Source organism: Phalacrocorax aristotelis, chromosome 12, assembly GCF_949628215.1.
Source record: "Phalacrocorax aristotelis chromosome 12, bGulAri2.1, whole genome shotgun sequence".
Classification (NCBI taxonomy): domain Eukaryota; kingdom Metazoa; phylum Chordata; class Aves; order Suliformes; family Phalacrocoracidae; genus Phalacrocorax; species Phalacrocorax aristotelis.
Window position 1 is genome coordinate 7,003,825 of NC_134287.1, and position 14,050 is coordinate 7,017,874.

General features: G+C 39.8%; 1 protein-coding gene across 4 annotated transcripts in view; it reads left to right on the forward strand.

Annotated features, from left to right (window-relative positions):
• Positions 1–2,313: 2,313 nt before the first annotated feature.
• The window catches only part of ENTPD1 (ectonucleoside triphosphate diphosphohydrolase 1), a 59,550-nt gene continuing 47,813 nt past the window's right edge, over positions 2,314–14,050 (forward strand). Inside the window, exons 1-2 of one of the 4 annotated variants that reach the window (XM_075108067.1) lie at positions 2,314–2,431; positions 3,784–3,864. In XM_075108067.1, coding sequence (XP_074964168.1) covers positions 3,822–3,864 — 43 coding nt within the window. In that variant the 5' untranslated portion in view covers positions 2,314–2,431; positions 3,784–3,821. Of the gene's footprint in view, positions 2,432–3,783; positions 3,865–5,737; positions 5,867–8,534; positions 8,556–14,050 lie in introns of those variants that run through there. The other 3 variants (XM_075108068.1, XM_075108069.1, XM_075108076.1) reach the window with 3 other exon arrangements.

The following is a 14,050-nucleotide window of genomic DNA, read 5'->3' on the forward strand; positions in this document are numbered from 1 at the left end:
CTATTTGATTATGGAAATGTTCTGGGTGTCTTTAGGTAACACTGTTCAAGTCTTTCTAGGAGTGACTGGAAAAAAATTCTAGTTTTGCAGATGTTACTTTCCTGTCTGACCTTTCACTTCAGGAGCTGTCTGCAGTTTGCAGGGAGATGAAAGTACCACTGTCTCTGGGGAAATGACATTCCACATGACACAAGATGAAAGAAACCACTTAAGGAACATGATTGCCAACCTGTGTTAGGGGAGGCAACTTCTGACAGTTTAAGATCTGCTGTCAGAAATCATTGCCTGTAGCTAGGAGACAAGGAAAAGGGGAGGGGGGGGAACCTTCCTGGCAGGGTCACTGTCACCAGTACTAAAATATGGTATTGCTGGTCCAAGCTGTGGAGGAAGAGAAAGATGATTTTGATTACTTCAGTTTCAACTGTTAGTGCTGCTTTTTGGGATTAAAGAGTTGACAACTCTTGAGGGAGGCAAAGGATGACCCTGCACCTTCTAGCCGTAAGGACCCTCAGACTTTCCTTCCTAGCACATGCTAGTCTCGGTTCATGTCAGAAGTAAACATGTGTTGTTTGCTTTTTCATAGAATCATTTGGGCTGGAAGGGACCTTGAGAGGTCATCTAGTCCAACCCCCCTGCAACGAGCAGGGACATCTTCAACTAGACCAGGCTGCTCAGAGCCCCGTCCAGCCTGACCCTGAATGCTTCCAGGGATGGGGCATCGACCGCCTCTCTGGGCAACCTGGGCCAGTGTTTCACCAGCCTCATCGTAAAAACAAAAAAACCCTTCCCTGTATCTAGTATGAATCTACTTTTTTGAGTTTAAAACAATTACTCCTTTTTCTTAATTTTAATCTTCAAATTAGTTACTGGCACATTATAAGAGGCTATTTTAACACCACGTGCTTCCTGTGAGGGCCCTGGAAGCTCCCTCCAAGGTACAGAACATAGGAAGGTCTGAGGCCAAAATAGGAGAGGAAAACCACATTTCTTCATGATGAAAAATGGATCACATTTCCCTACTGTTGTGTGCCTTTCTGCTACTGTTATTGCCTAAAGCTCTTTTTTTTTTTTTTTTTTTTTACTGCATCTGTGGGCAGGAGAAATTAGAGAAATGTAAAACCCCATATTCCATGCAAATGCTGAATGTTGATCCAATTATAAGCCAAGAATATGTGCTGAGGGTCTCTGCTCTGGGGTACTCTGCCCTGCCCACCACCCCCCCCCACCCCCCTGCCCCATCTCATTTGAACAATCTGTAACGTGTATAGCGTTTTTTAATTCAACAGTCAAGCAGAAAGAAGCTTGAAACCCAGTGGAGAAAAAAAATCCCTGATTGTTTCTATTGCAGAACAGCTGCAAGTGGGAGAATCAGCAAGTTTTGCCTCATGTAGCATTTCATAGCATTAGAACAGAGAATCGTCTTTAAAGCTGTCTTCTGTTACCAACTGACATAGAAACAATGCTGATGTTACTTGTTATTCACAACAGTACTCCCTGCACAGGTTATAGCTAATGGGCAGTATAAGAAATCCTTAAAATTCTAGGAATCTTTCTACCTACTTCTTAAAACTTATTTCAAGTTCCCACTAACTGCAAGTCATAATTTAAATAAAATGAAAATATTCTGTCTGAAAACTCAAAGCATTAATGTGGTGTTGCCTGTTGCAGTTCAGTGCTCAAATGGAGAACTCCGACAAATATCTTAAGAAAGTGGGAATTTGGCACCTGTTTTAATTCCAAGGCTTTAAGACAGTTGAGATGCCTTTCAGAATCCTGGGCAGCACACTTCTCTCCATAAGAGTCCTGAGCAGTGGCAGTCACCGGGACTCCAGATCACATGAAACAGTACCTTGGCCATGGGCAGTGGCTGTCAGAGGCAAGGAAGTAAATGGCAGTGCTAAAACTTAATTACCATGGCCTGAAATATTAAACCTATTCATGCAAAACAGAAGCTTATGCTGGCTTCTTCTAATGCTTATACTAGTCCTTCAGAGTGTGCCTATGGTTCTCATTTTATTATTTTCTGTTGGGGCTATTGCTCCTTCGGTGAGGGCAGCTGTGCTAATGTGAGTCTGCCCATGCACAGAAGCAGACCTGTCGCCCTGAGAGCCAGCTCCTGCCAAGCCCCTGTCCCCTTTGCACTCCCTGCAGCAGCAGCGCTTCTGAGGGACCAAACCTGCCACCTGCCCTTGAGCTAGTCCCAGAAGGGGACGGCTTAGTTATTTACCCAAAGCTTAAGTATTTGAATAGAGCCATTCATCGACCAGGGAAATCAGCTGACTCCGTCCTCGGTCTGGTAAAGAGTAACGAAATTGTTTCAGAGAGCAACTTGCAGAAAAGACTCGAACACACAAAATCTGGATGCCTGCTGTAAAATCTTTCAACTCCTCTGTGCATTTAGCCCCTGCATCTGTAATGGAGCCCATGGTGGGTAAGTTGTTTTTCTTAGATTTTCCTTACAATCTGTAACATCTGCAGCACTGATTAAACAGCATTGTAATCTATAATGGCTTTCAATAGCTGTAATGCCAACAATAATAGAAAGCATAGTGGACCTCTGATATCCCAGGGGTTCCTGGAGATATGTTAAATTCTGATCAGCAGGTTGGCTGTGAGATTGTTAGGTGCTTGAACGGCTTGCCCAATGACACAACCCTTATAAATAAGCCAATATTAGCTTTTTCACTTAAGTATCAGATTGATAAATAAAATCATAGAATGATTTGGGTTGGAAGGGACCTTAAAGATTACCTAGTTCCAACCCCCCTGCCATGGCCAGGGACACCTTCCACTAGACCAGGTTGCTCGAAACCCCACTCAGCCTGGCCTTGAACACTTCCAGGGATGGGGCAGCCACAGCTTCTCTAGGCATCCTGTTCCAGTGCCTCACCACCCTCAGAGTGAAGAATTTCCTCCTTATATCTAATCTAAATCTACCCTCTTTCAGTTTAAAGCCATCACTCTTTGTCCTACCATTACATGCCCTTGTAAAAAGTCCCTCTCCAGCTTTCTTGTAGGTCCCCTTCAGGTACTGGAGGCTGCTATAAGGTCTCCACAGAGCCTTCTTTTCCCCAGGCTGAACACACCCAACTCTCTCAGCCTTTCCTCATCGGAAAGGTGTTGCAGCTCCCTGATGATCTTTGTGGTCCTCCTCTGGACTCGCTCCAACAATTCCATGTCCTCCTTCCGTTGGGAGGCCCCAGAGCTGAACGCAGCACCTCAGGCAGGGTCTCACGAGAGCAGAGGGGGAGAATCACCTCCCTCGTCCTGCTGGTCATGCTTTTGATGCAGCCCAGGGTACCACTGGTTTTCTGGGCTGCAAGCGCACATTTCCAGGTCATGTCTAGCTTCTCATCAACCAACATCCCCAAAATTCTTGGTAAAGTGCTGTATCATAAACCAAAATGTCCCCATTCTCAATTTTATTATGTTGACATTTAATGGATGGGTTTTTTGGACATATAGAGGTAAATGCAAATGCTTAGAACACTGACCAAATGAGGGCTGAATAAATGCAGACCTGAAAATGAAACCAAATAATACAATTTTGTATTTAAGAAACTGCAAAGCAAAAAATTAGAAAATACCCTCTGATCTATAGATTTGATTTAAATCTTCCCATTTTAATGAGGTAACAAGTAATACTATTGAGGACTTTCAAAATCTGCTAATTGGAGTGTATGGATTTGAAATTGCTATAAACAATTCTATTTCATTAATAAGTGTCCCAGTGAATGTAATGGAAAGGATGAAAATAACACCATAAAATGTGTTCTGTCTTAGAATTCTTCAGGAAAAAAGTTTTCTGATTACTATAAATTATGTGGGAAGTAGAAGATGAGTCAACTAGTGTTCTAATACCTGGTAAGTTCAGCTCTCAAATAGGAATGCTTGTCTATGAAAATCTGCATACTTGTACCTACTACAGACTGCATGAATAGTTGCTTTTTAAATTATAATACTCAGTGACCTGAGGGCTACATACTCTGCAACTCTTCCAGGTTATCTGAGTGGGAAATAATAAAAATATGAGACGGCTCATATTTAAGAGTTCATATCTTCCCTTTTTGTATCTTGTTGCCCAGTCACACAACGAATTCTTTGAACATTACCTGTAGCAAGAGTCACGCTTGCTTAACAAAAAAAAAATGATTGGTTTATATATGGGATGTCTGAATTTTGTTTTAGACCTATTTTGGGTTGAAATTTTTCTCCTCTTGGTAAACCTTCACTTGTCAAGTGAACTTATTTCACTACTTGCTGCTTTTTTCACTGACGTCACTGAGGCCTAATAGGTTATTTTGATGTCCAACTGACCTCTTTGGATGATTACTCGTGTTGAAATCAAAGCATGTTCTTACAGAAATTGGGGCCTCCTACTCCACCTCTCAGTCTGGAGCACTACGGCTCTGTTACATTGAGAGACGCTATTACAGGCAGCCAGGATGCGTCTTGCACCTGAACATCTTCAGCTCAGAACATGCTTTTTGGGCACTATGCTAACCTTTACTCTTACCATGCAGTGACAAAGGACTCCAGGGTGAAAATTTCCTGGGAGCAAGGCACCTTCATCTGAAACAACCATTTCTTTAATGGTTGTTTTGAGAAACACGTATTTTTGGCTGTTTCGCTTGAGAGTTGATACATAACAGCAAGGCTGCATTTGTTATAGCTTTGTTAGCTTTTGCTACACTATTGAATATGTCCAGGTGCTGGTTTTAATTAAGTGTTTGTGTTTCCCTTATGCCCAGAATAATGTCAATACTCAAGAATTAGATTAAATTAATGAGAAAGCTGAGATGAAGACAGTGCGTTTGATTATCTCTGGTGATTGATTTTCTTTGTATGATGCTGTCAATGCCTGAAAGGCTAGGTGGATTAACTGAATCTGTCAAGAACAGGCAGGATTGCTCTAGTCTTCCATCACATACAATTTTCCAGTTTATTATCAGTAGGACCAGTGCTAATGTGTAAGCCTCTGCCTGGGATGTCTTCTGCTGTTTTAAAAGACTTAGGCCAGTTTAATAGGGTTTTTTACTAAAATGCACACTTTTCATTGTGAGCAGAATGTACCTGTTCAGCTATCAATAACGAAAAGCCTCTGACAAGTGTGCTACAGAGATGCCATGAAGCAGTTTTCACAATGCCTGTTACCTCACGGAGCTGTACAGACATTAACAACATGCATTGTGAGCCATCTGGCCTGGCCAGGGTGTAAGATAAATACACTGGAGTATAGTTAGCCCCAGTTGTAAGCAGGACTGGGAAGAGCTGCGAGGCACCACGCTCTCTGTCCAGACAGATGAATTTGCCGAGCTGCTGTTGTGTCGTCCTAGAGGTAAAGCTGAATTAGTGGGAGTAGGTTGGCTTCTCTTCACCAAAGACAAGTTGGAGTGGTTACCAGACCTTTCCTACACTTCCTCGTGAAAGAAGTGGTGGTTAGAAAAGTGCCATTTTCTGTGCTTTTTCCTGTCCATGCTCAGTCTACCTAAAGGTGCTACCAGTGTTCATGAAGGTAATGATTATCTTTTTATGAACAACTCTGCGTGAGGCATACTGAACTGTGAGAATACATTGCAATTTCATTTCTTAAGCCCTACCTGCTATGTGATCTAAGCAAGACTAAAAGGACTGATGACATAATACTGAAAATCTAAAACAGTAAAAAATATTAAATAATACAAAAATTTACTTTGAGTAACTATGCGCTCAAAATAGAATATCTGGCTTTTTCTAGGGGATTTGCTGGGGAAGATTGGAAGTGTCCAGGAAAAGGTGGTGACGGGCATTTTTCACCAGCTGCCTCAGTAGTCCTTTGAAGGACACAAGCCATCTATTCAGCATTAAATGGCTGCTATCGTTTGCAGTAAGTGGAGTGATATAGTCCAGACAGTCAGAGGGAACACAGTGGCAGAAAAATCTCAGATGAGACCTGCCTTCCCAAGACAAAACATAAGACGTTTTTCATTTTTACCACTGGTATAATTTAGATCCCTGCATTCCTGGAGGTATTTAGACTGGTAGTTTCAGATCCCTGTAAAGAAATGGGTTTCCTGATGTTCTGGCCTTCCGCGGGCTGACTCACTTTTGTAACAGGTGGAGGCCCTGTGCCTCAATGCCTGTGATTTTGAAATTGCAGATTATACAGCTAGTTGGCAAGGCAGTAGAATAAATACAGAATGTTGGACTAGATTTCCAGTCCTAAGCCTAAATATCTATGCTCTAAAAACTTCACAAGAGGCTGACAGGTTGCGATCGTAGCTTAACGTATCTGAACTTTGGGTCATGAAAAAGGATTTCCTCATGTTCCTATTTAAGTCAGGAGTAAAACTTTGGGTAACAATGGACATTATTTTCAAAGAAAAACTTATCTACATTATTCTTAGGGCTAAAGAGTTTTAAATTGCAAAAAGACTATGTGAGAATTACGCTCAAATCATTTTTTCTTTTCCTCAGGAGCACATGGAGAGTTCTTTTAATTCAAAAGAGATAATATCTGTCTCATCTATTAAACTAGAAGAGAAAAAAATTCGAAGAACAGAAAATGCTAAAGGCAGTTTAAAGAGTTAGATATACATGACATAGAAAAAATCTCCTAGTGAAAGTTAATGCAAGTCAACATATACAGCGGTCTTAAATGCCACATTGATTCAAAATCACACAGTAGTTGATGAAATGTGAATGCATTATCTTCAATGTCTCTTTTCATGAACTCAGCAAAGAATTTGGTTCAAGCCTGCTAAATGAACATCCTTGGGATGTGAAGTGCTGAGGCACAGAGCCTCAAAATAACACTGGTGGTTTCTTAAAGTTTGTGTCTTTCTAGCATATTCCAAATGCTAATCTTTTTTTAACTTGGTTTTTATTATTTTAGGTTTTGTTATTCTATAGCACACTGTTTCTGTCCTGGATTATTCTTCTCTTCTGCTCTTTAAGTGTATTATACTGAAGGCTTAGAATTTAGATTAGAAATCATCCTTTAATACTTCAAGTAATGCAATTATTATTAATATCCTGGTCTGATTTACACTACTTCATGATAAAGCAGAGTAAGGAAGATGCATACAGCCAATTTTACAATCTAATTCCCAGGCCATAGGAATACTCTGGCTCTGCATTGAAGGGGGAGCCTGGCAAACCAATGTTGTTGGGCAAAATGTTCTTCTCTTGGGTCTGGGCTGACAGGGAATAGCTGGAAAATAGGAATTTTCTGTAATGTTTAACTTATGAGTGAGATTATGAACACGGTTCTTCTTTTTGGCCCATGGCTGCAATCTCTGGTGCCTAGAAAGGTGTCTATGCTGATGCTTTTTTCTGTAACTGGGGTATTGTCAACTCTCCCCTGGAGCTTGGGCTCTTCAAGGGCCAGATAAAGTTCAGTTCAGGATTCTGCCTGCCTTCTGGAGAGAAGGTAGATGATCTGATCTACATTAAAAGACATCTTTCCCTGTTTATTGCATAACACTATGCAATATAGTGTTATATATTATATATAGATAACTATATATATTTTATATAATGTTATATAGTGCTGATATATGCAATATCAGCATATGTGTATATACACCATATGCTTTATTTCCCTAAGCAACTAGACCAAAACTCAAAGCTGCAGAATTAGTAGTTTTTAACAGTGAAATAAAACAGTTAAGGTTTTGTCAGCCCTGTAATGACAGTATAATTAAACAATGCCAAGTCTCTTGACAATGCAGAATTAAGTGTGATAACTTTAGTAGCTAATGTGCTGACACTTTTGAAGCATCAGGTTTATCACTGAAGTAAAGGAAAACTTCATGAATTTTATTAACTTAAAACAAAGGAGAAAGTTGTTACAGCTAAAATTTAAAAGTAGGGTTATCTTTAACTGATTCAAGACTTATCTTAAAAGTAAGGTCATGTATAGTATTTAAAGCACAGAAGATAATGATTTCTAAAGTGTACCTCATGTCAGCAAAACATCTAGTGTAGTATTTTAACATCAAATATCTACTATACAATATTGGCTTTCCTGGATGCATGTGTTCCCATATGTTTATACAATGGAAAAAGAAGAATCGGTCAGTTCTGACTTATTTTCAACCACTGTGAAAAAGATGTATCAACGCTCTTCATTAGTAATTAAGACAGACTACTTACCACTGTAGTTGCTCATCAGTTCTCAATACCTATTGTCTTCCCATATTCAAGAGGAGCCTGAACAGAACACAGAAAACTGTACTGGTGCAGGTACTTCATTTTTTTTTGTTTCCTAAAAGGGCAATGCTGCTTATGGTAGTGACGCACCCAGTGGATGGGAGATGAGTTTATTATTCACTGAAAGCAAATTCAAGATCATTTGCTCTGTTCTCTTTTGAAAGGAGCAAAATGTTTGTACTGATGATGATTTGCTGTTCCTGCTGAGGGTGGCAGTGTGGTACCATCCTCAAACCCAGGGAAACCTCTGCTTCAGCAGCCCTTCTGATTTCGTAGGGCAAACGTGCGTTCGTCCTGCAGTCACCCAGCCTAGGATGTGGGCTCGCAGTGGTTACAGGCCAACACAGCAAGGCCTGGTTCAGGTGAGGTGCATACAGCAGTACCTGTAACTAACAATTTTAAAGAGTTGTTCATGAGAAAGCTTGGCGAAGGCGGGTTGCATGGGGATTATCATTACCAGAGAGGGTAATTCCAACTCCAGGAAAGAGAAATTGTTTTAGTTTTTAAGGAAAAGGCCTCTCCTCTCGGTAGCCATGAAGAGCTTGAGGCCAGCATGCTGGCACATGTAACCAGCTCGTGTCAGTGCTGCCACGCCTTTGCTGAAAATGGTTTTCACACCTGCAGGAGTGGGGCAGATGATAGGCTACTGATGCAAAGCTGTTTAACTACATTTTCAACTGTGTTGAAAATATGTGGAGTAGTGTGAAATATGAATCTTTCTCTACAGTATTGGCTGCTGCTGAGTTCAGTTTGTAGCCAGTGTTACTTACAGGTGCAATGGCTTATTTCAGTCAGGAGCTTTATGTAACTATTTTGTTGTAGCTTTCTTTACATATCCCTTACCTAATCAGCTCCCTCTATTACGTAAATAATTCTGCTTGTTTGATGGGTGTTCTGGTAGTTCAGAGTGAGACTTCTGTCTTTGTAAATACTATATGAAACTCTGGCTTAGTTACACAGTACAAAGCAGTCAACATATTAAAACTTTCTTTAATGTAAAATGAAAAAACTGAAATTAACCTTTCTGCCTGTATTAATGAAAAGACTGCCTAAGTACAGGGAAAACTGATTCCATCATTTAGATTTTAGTGGATACCACTTGAAATGAAACTACTAATTACAGAAGGTCTACCACAAAATTCATTTTATTAGTGTAATTTCTTCCCATGATAGTATCTCTATGATGTAATAAAATGGTGTTCTTTTCTAATACATTCTTGAGAGCTCCCACTGAATGATCAGTGCATTTGCACTTGTTTATTTTGAAGGGAACTTGAGACAATGATATTAACAATTGGGAAATTAGTGTAATAAGCTTGAGAAGGCAAAATACAATAAAATGAGTATTCAGGGCCTTGTATAGGCCATTTTCTTCAGTGATTAAATCTAAGTAAAAATTCAAAGTAACAGAACTGCAGCCTGTAAATACACCAGAAACAGGTGTACAGAACACAAGAAATTTAACCCCTGCAAGGAAACTTAATAATGAAAGTCAGGGGAGCTATTTATTTGCTTAAATACTCTCAGTTAAACATTAATTGAATTTTAAACAACTACTGTTAAACCTTAAATAGGTTTTTGCCTCAAGTTACATAGTCTTGGGTTTGTCTTTTTAAGCCTTTTGCCAAACTGGTCTAGATTTGTTACTGTGATAACGATTTTTCCAAATATGAACTGAATTCAAACCCACAAGCAGTACATCACTGTGTGTGAAGGTAAACACATTATACTGGCATAAAAACCCTGGAAGTTATATAGTAAAAATGTTCACAGGCTGAAGGGAACAGACTAGGAATAATTTTAAGGTTTAAAAAAAAAGTACTTGTACATAATTAATATTTGTTTATATTGTTAGCTTTAAACCAGGTCTTCATCTTTAGCATATTTTTATTTTAGCATATATCTTTAGCAATATTTCTACATTTGTACAGAAGTGTTGCAAGTGCCAATGCTGTTTGTGATGGCCAAGTTGTGTTTAAGCAGTGGAATTACTAATATGCCACATGCAGTTAAGAAACTGAAGATATCAAAGCCTTCCCATTACGGTACTGGCAGAGTTGCACCCTGTGTCACCGTACTGGGAGAGCTCTCTATCGGAGGTTGGAGGGTTGCTAGCACTTCAGGGAAAAGATTAAAATTACTTGCTGGAGCAAATGTTTTTATAAAAATCTTACATTATTTAAATTAACATATTAATGAACCAATTTAACTTTTAAGCCAAAAATATATGGCTGAAGAATTAATTTATATGGAATAGTTAAATTTATAACTGACATGCCCAATGACACCATGGCATTCTAAATCAGTGCCTCAGTATTGACAGTCTTCTGTGAACGTCTCTGGAGACTCTTAAGTGAGTGATGTTACTGTATTCAATCTGCAATATTTGTATTCAGAATACAGGAAAAAAATCTTTATTTTTCATTCATTTGATGTAGAAAGAGGTGGGGAAACATCTACCACTTGGTTTCCTTTCAAATAAGACAGTGAATCTTTTAAGCTTAAGTAATTATGTTTTTGAGGTACCAGAGGATATTACAGTAAATAAGTAATTCCCAATGTGTGACATAAAAGCAATAAGCCTTTCAGGAACTACCAAATGCAACTCTGAAATGTGATGGTAATAGTGGGAAGTTGTATAAGGAAAAAGATTTTACAGGGTAAAGTAAATTTCATAAAATCCTTGCAGGTTGCGTTCCACAAGTAAATCAGAGAAGCTCAAGCAGTTTGTGTTTTGGTTCCCTTTTATTATACTCCTTAATTTCCACATTCAAAAACACCAAGCCCAGCATCACCCCTCCAATTGGCCAGTTCTAACCTACCTCAACTCTAAGCGGTGAGCTTCAGTGCAGGTTATGGGAGTGAACTAAACTGAAGCAGAGGCAGACCCAGAGTGTTTTCATAGCTCCTAAAGGGCCAGATCTAACCCAAAAAATGCAGGTAAAGGGGCAAGAGTGTCATGTCATCCCTGGTGCTGCTGTGCTGGTAATTACTGTGGTGACCAACAAGGAGGAAAGTCTTGCTCCTTTGCCATAGGACTTGCAGCAAAAGTATATCAGGTAGTATTTACACATCAAAACGTAGAGAATATTTATACAGGACAGTTCCTTTGGAAGCAATGAATGGCATAAACTAAGCCAAAATGTCTGGGAGATCTCTCCCATGCATTTCTGACCACTTGCAGTGCTTGCTTGGGCAGCCTGCAGGGCAGCCTTCGGCCTGGGAGGGTTTTGCAGCATGGACCTGCCCAAGGACATGGACCAAACTGCTCCTGGGATGCTTTATGCTCTGCCAAGTCTAGCACCATACCCATGTTGCAGAAAAACAGTGAACTGTAACTGTCTGTTAACCCATGGATGCTCACTGACCAAAGATGAGATCTGGCTAGAATCGTCGGTTAGAGATACAGTGCTCACAGTGGGTGAGCTGTACAACACTTGCATGCCCTCATCACTATAGCTCATATGGCTATATTGTGTAGTTGCACTTGCCACTCTTTAGTGCAGATACTCACACAGTCTTGGGCAAGCTCCGGTCTCAGAGTTTCACCAAGTGATTTAAATTATGAGGGCACCATTTCTGCTTCTCAAGAAATGGCATAAACACCACTGTGATAAAAACAAAGAATATTTTAGTGATGGAGAGGCCTTAGATAGCTGTGGACAACTGAGAAAGGTACAGGCAATCCTGGAAAGCACTAAGCTTTGGAGATGCTTCTCAAACAGCATCCCACTTCCTCCTCTGTCTGAAAGACCACAGGCCTGATAGGGGCTTGTGCTCGTGTAGCAATAAATCACAATATTTCACTGCACCACCTGGGCAATGCTATTTGTTGTATTTATACCTCTTCTTCAGAGAAAATAAGAAAGGCCTATAGATACCCTAAATTAGGAGACTAAAGAAACAGGCAATTGAAGAACAGTTTAATCCTGTACTTTTTTTGCTGCTGCTGCTAAGAATCTTGAACATGACAGCAGGAACACTTTTTTCTTACATAAACTATCTCTGGACCTTAATGAATCTCACAGCTTTTATACGTTTGTTTCAAGAGTTACCTGGTTTCAGCTGCTTAGTCCCCAGCAACCATGCAGCAGCACAGTTAATGCAGTCAGCGTCCTGTGTGGTGGCACTCAAGGAGGGGACTTGGCTGCGTTTGTTTCAAGTTTCCAACTGCAGCCTGAATGACCGGTATTATTTCACTCTTGTGCTGGATTTTGGCCGAAGTCCCGAATTGCTCTTGAACTCTGATTTTTTTTTTTTTTTTTTTTTAAATTGCAGTTGAGGGACTAAGATCAGGACACGGTGAGAAGCGCCCAAGGGCCATTATTTGGTTGGTCAGCATTAGAATTTTGTGTTGCGGATTTCTCTTGTTGTCTGTCCTTGTTTTTTTTCTTTTTATAGTCGTTAACAGTTCCTTAGAGGGTAAGGTAAGTTTATAGATTTCCTTATTAAAAGGGTAACTGAGGGAAGGACTCAAGGAAGATGGCTTACTCAAGAGCTGCTTTGCTGATGGATTCACAAGAATACTAAAGGCACAGAAGACTACATGGAAAGGGATACTGAAATGAGAGCAAGAAGGTAAAGGGATTGTGAGCAGAGCTGGGTGAGCCTGGAGAGATGACAGTCATTACTGGTGAGGGGACCTGTCCTTCCATCTGATAAATTAATGGTAGGGCTGAAGTTGCCTTTATTAAATCAAACTTAAGGGGTGGATCATAGAAAGGGGTAATGAAAGTTACCTGGAAGACTTCTAGCAGAATGCTTATTTATTGGGAGACTTGTACAGGTGGGTGTTTAAATTATTAGTGCTGCATCCTTGCATTTTGCCATACCTGTGCCCCAGGAATTTCCAGGTAGTCAGCTGGAAATAGGATTGATCAGATTCACACCCTGGGGTGAAAAATGGATGGGGGTGATGGGTGAAAAAAAATCAACAGCTGCAATTGTCTCCTTCAAAAAAGAATTAATTACTAGTGAGGATAAGAAAAATATTCAGTAGTTCAAATGAGTCCAGTTATCGGAACATTAGCAAATACTTTAAAAAATAAAGACTGTAAAGGATCGCTTTCTGCAGGTGACAAATACCATTTCATCAAAGTAGCTTTTAAAGGTATTTTATATAAATCTTGTGATATAAGAAATGGAGACAACACTTTTCTTAAATAAGTGCATTATGCAGTAGATCTTCAGTTTGTCATAACTGTCCATTGCTCCTATCACGATAGTGTTTTGAAAGAAATTAATAGGTGCAAAATGCTTACCAGGTCTCAGCTATTGGCAGTCATTTAGAGCAGTGATGATAGACTGCTACACAAATCATGCAGTACTTCAATAGTATACTGTAAATGCTGTCATCTTTAACTTAGTCTTAGACTACATCTGGGAACAATTTCAAACAAAGTTTTTTCTGAAGTATAACAACTCTTTATGCTTTAAACTTAGTTTAGCAGCATTTTATTCAGTTTCCTGTGCACAAAGGCACACCAGTTGTAACAAATAGGAGATGCCCCAAATCCTCTCCAAAGAAAAGAAACAGATTAAAAACTAAGATGCAAAAAAAGCCTTACGTAAAAATATGAAAAGAGAAAGTATTTTTATTAAAAGGACTACGAGGAAGTGAGAGAAGGGAGTAGTTAAAAGGGAAAGTGCAACCAGTAGATGGTCAAAGGGAGTAAAGGAAAGTGAAACATCAAAAAATTAAAGAAAAATTAACGCTGAGGCAGGAACTGAAGGATGGCAATGAGAACTATGTAAGAAAAGACTACCAGCTTGAGGTTGGCAGTGTTTGTGTTTGTACATGCTAATGTAGCCCCTGTCAGTTATTCCAGGAGCTCTGTAAGCTTAAATGAGAGGTTGC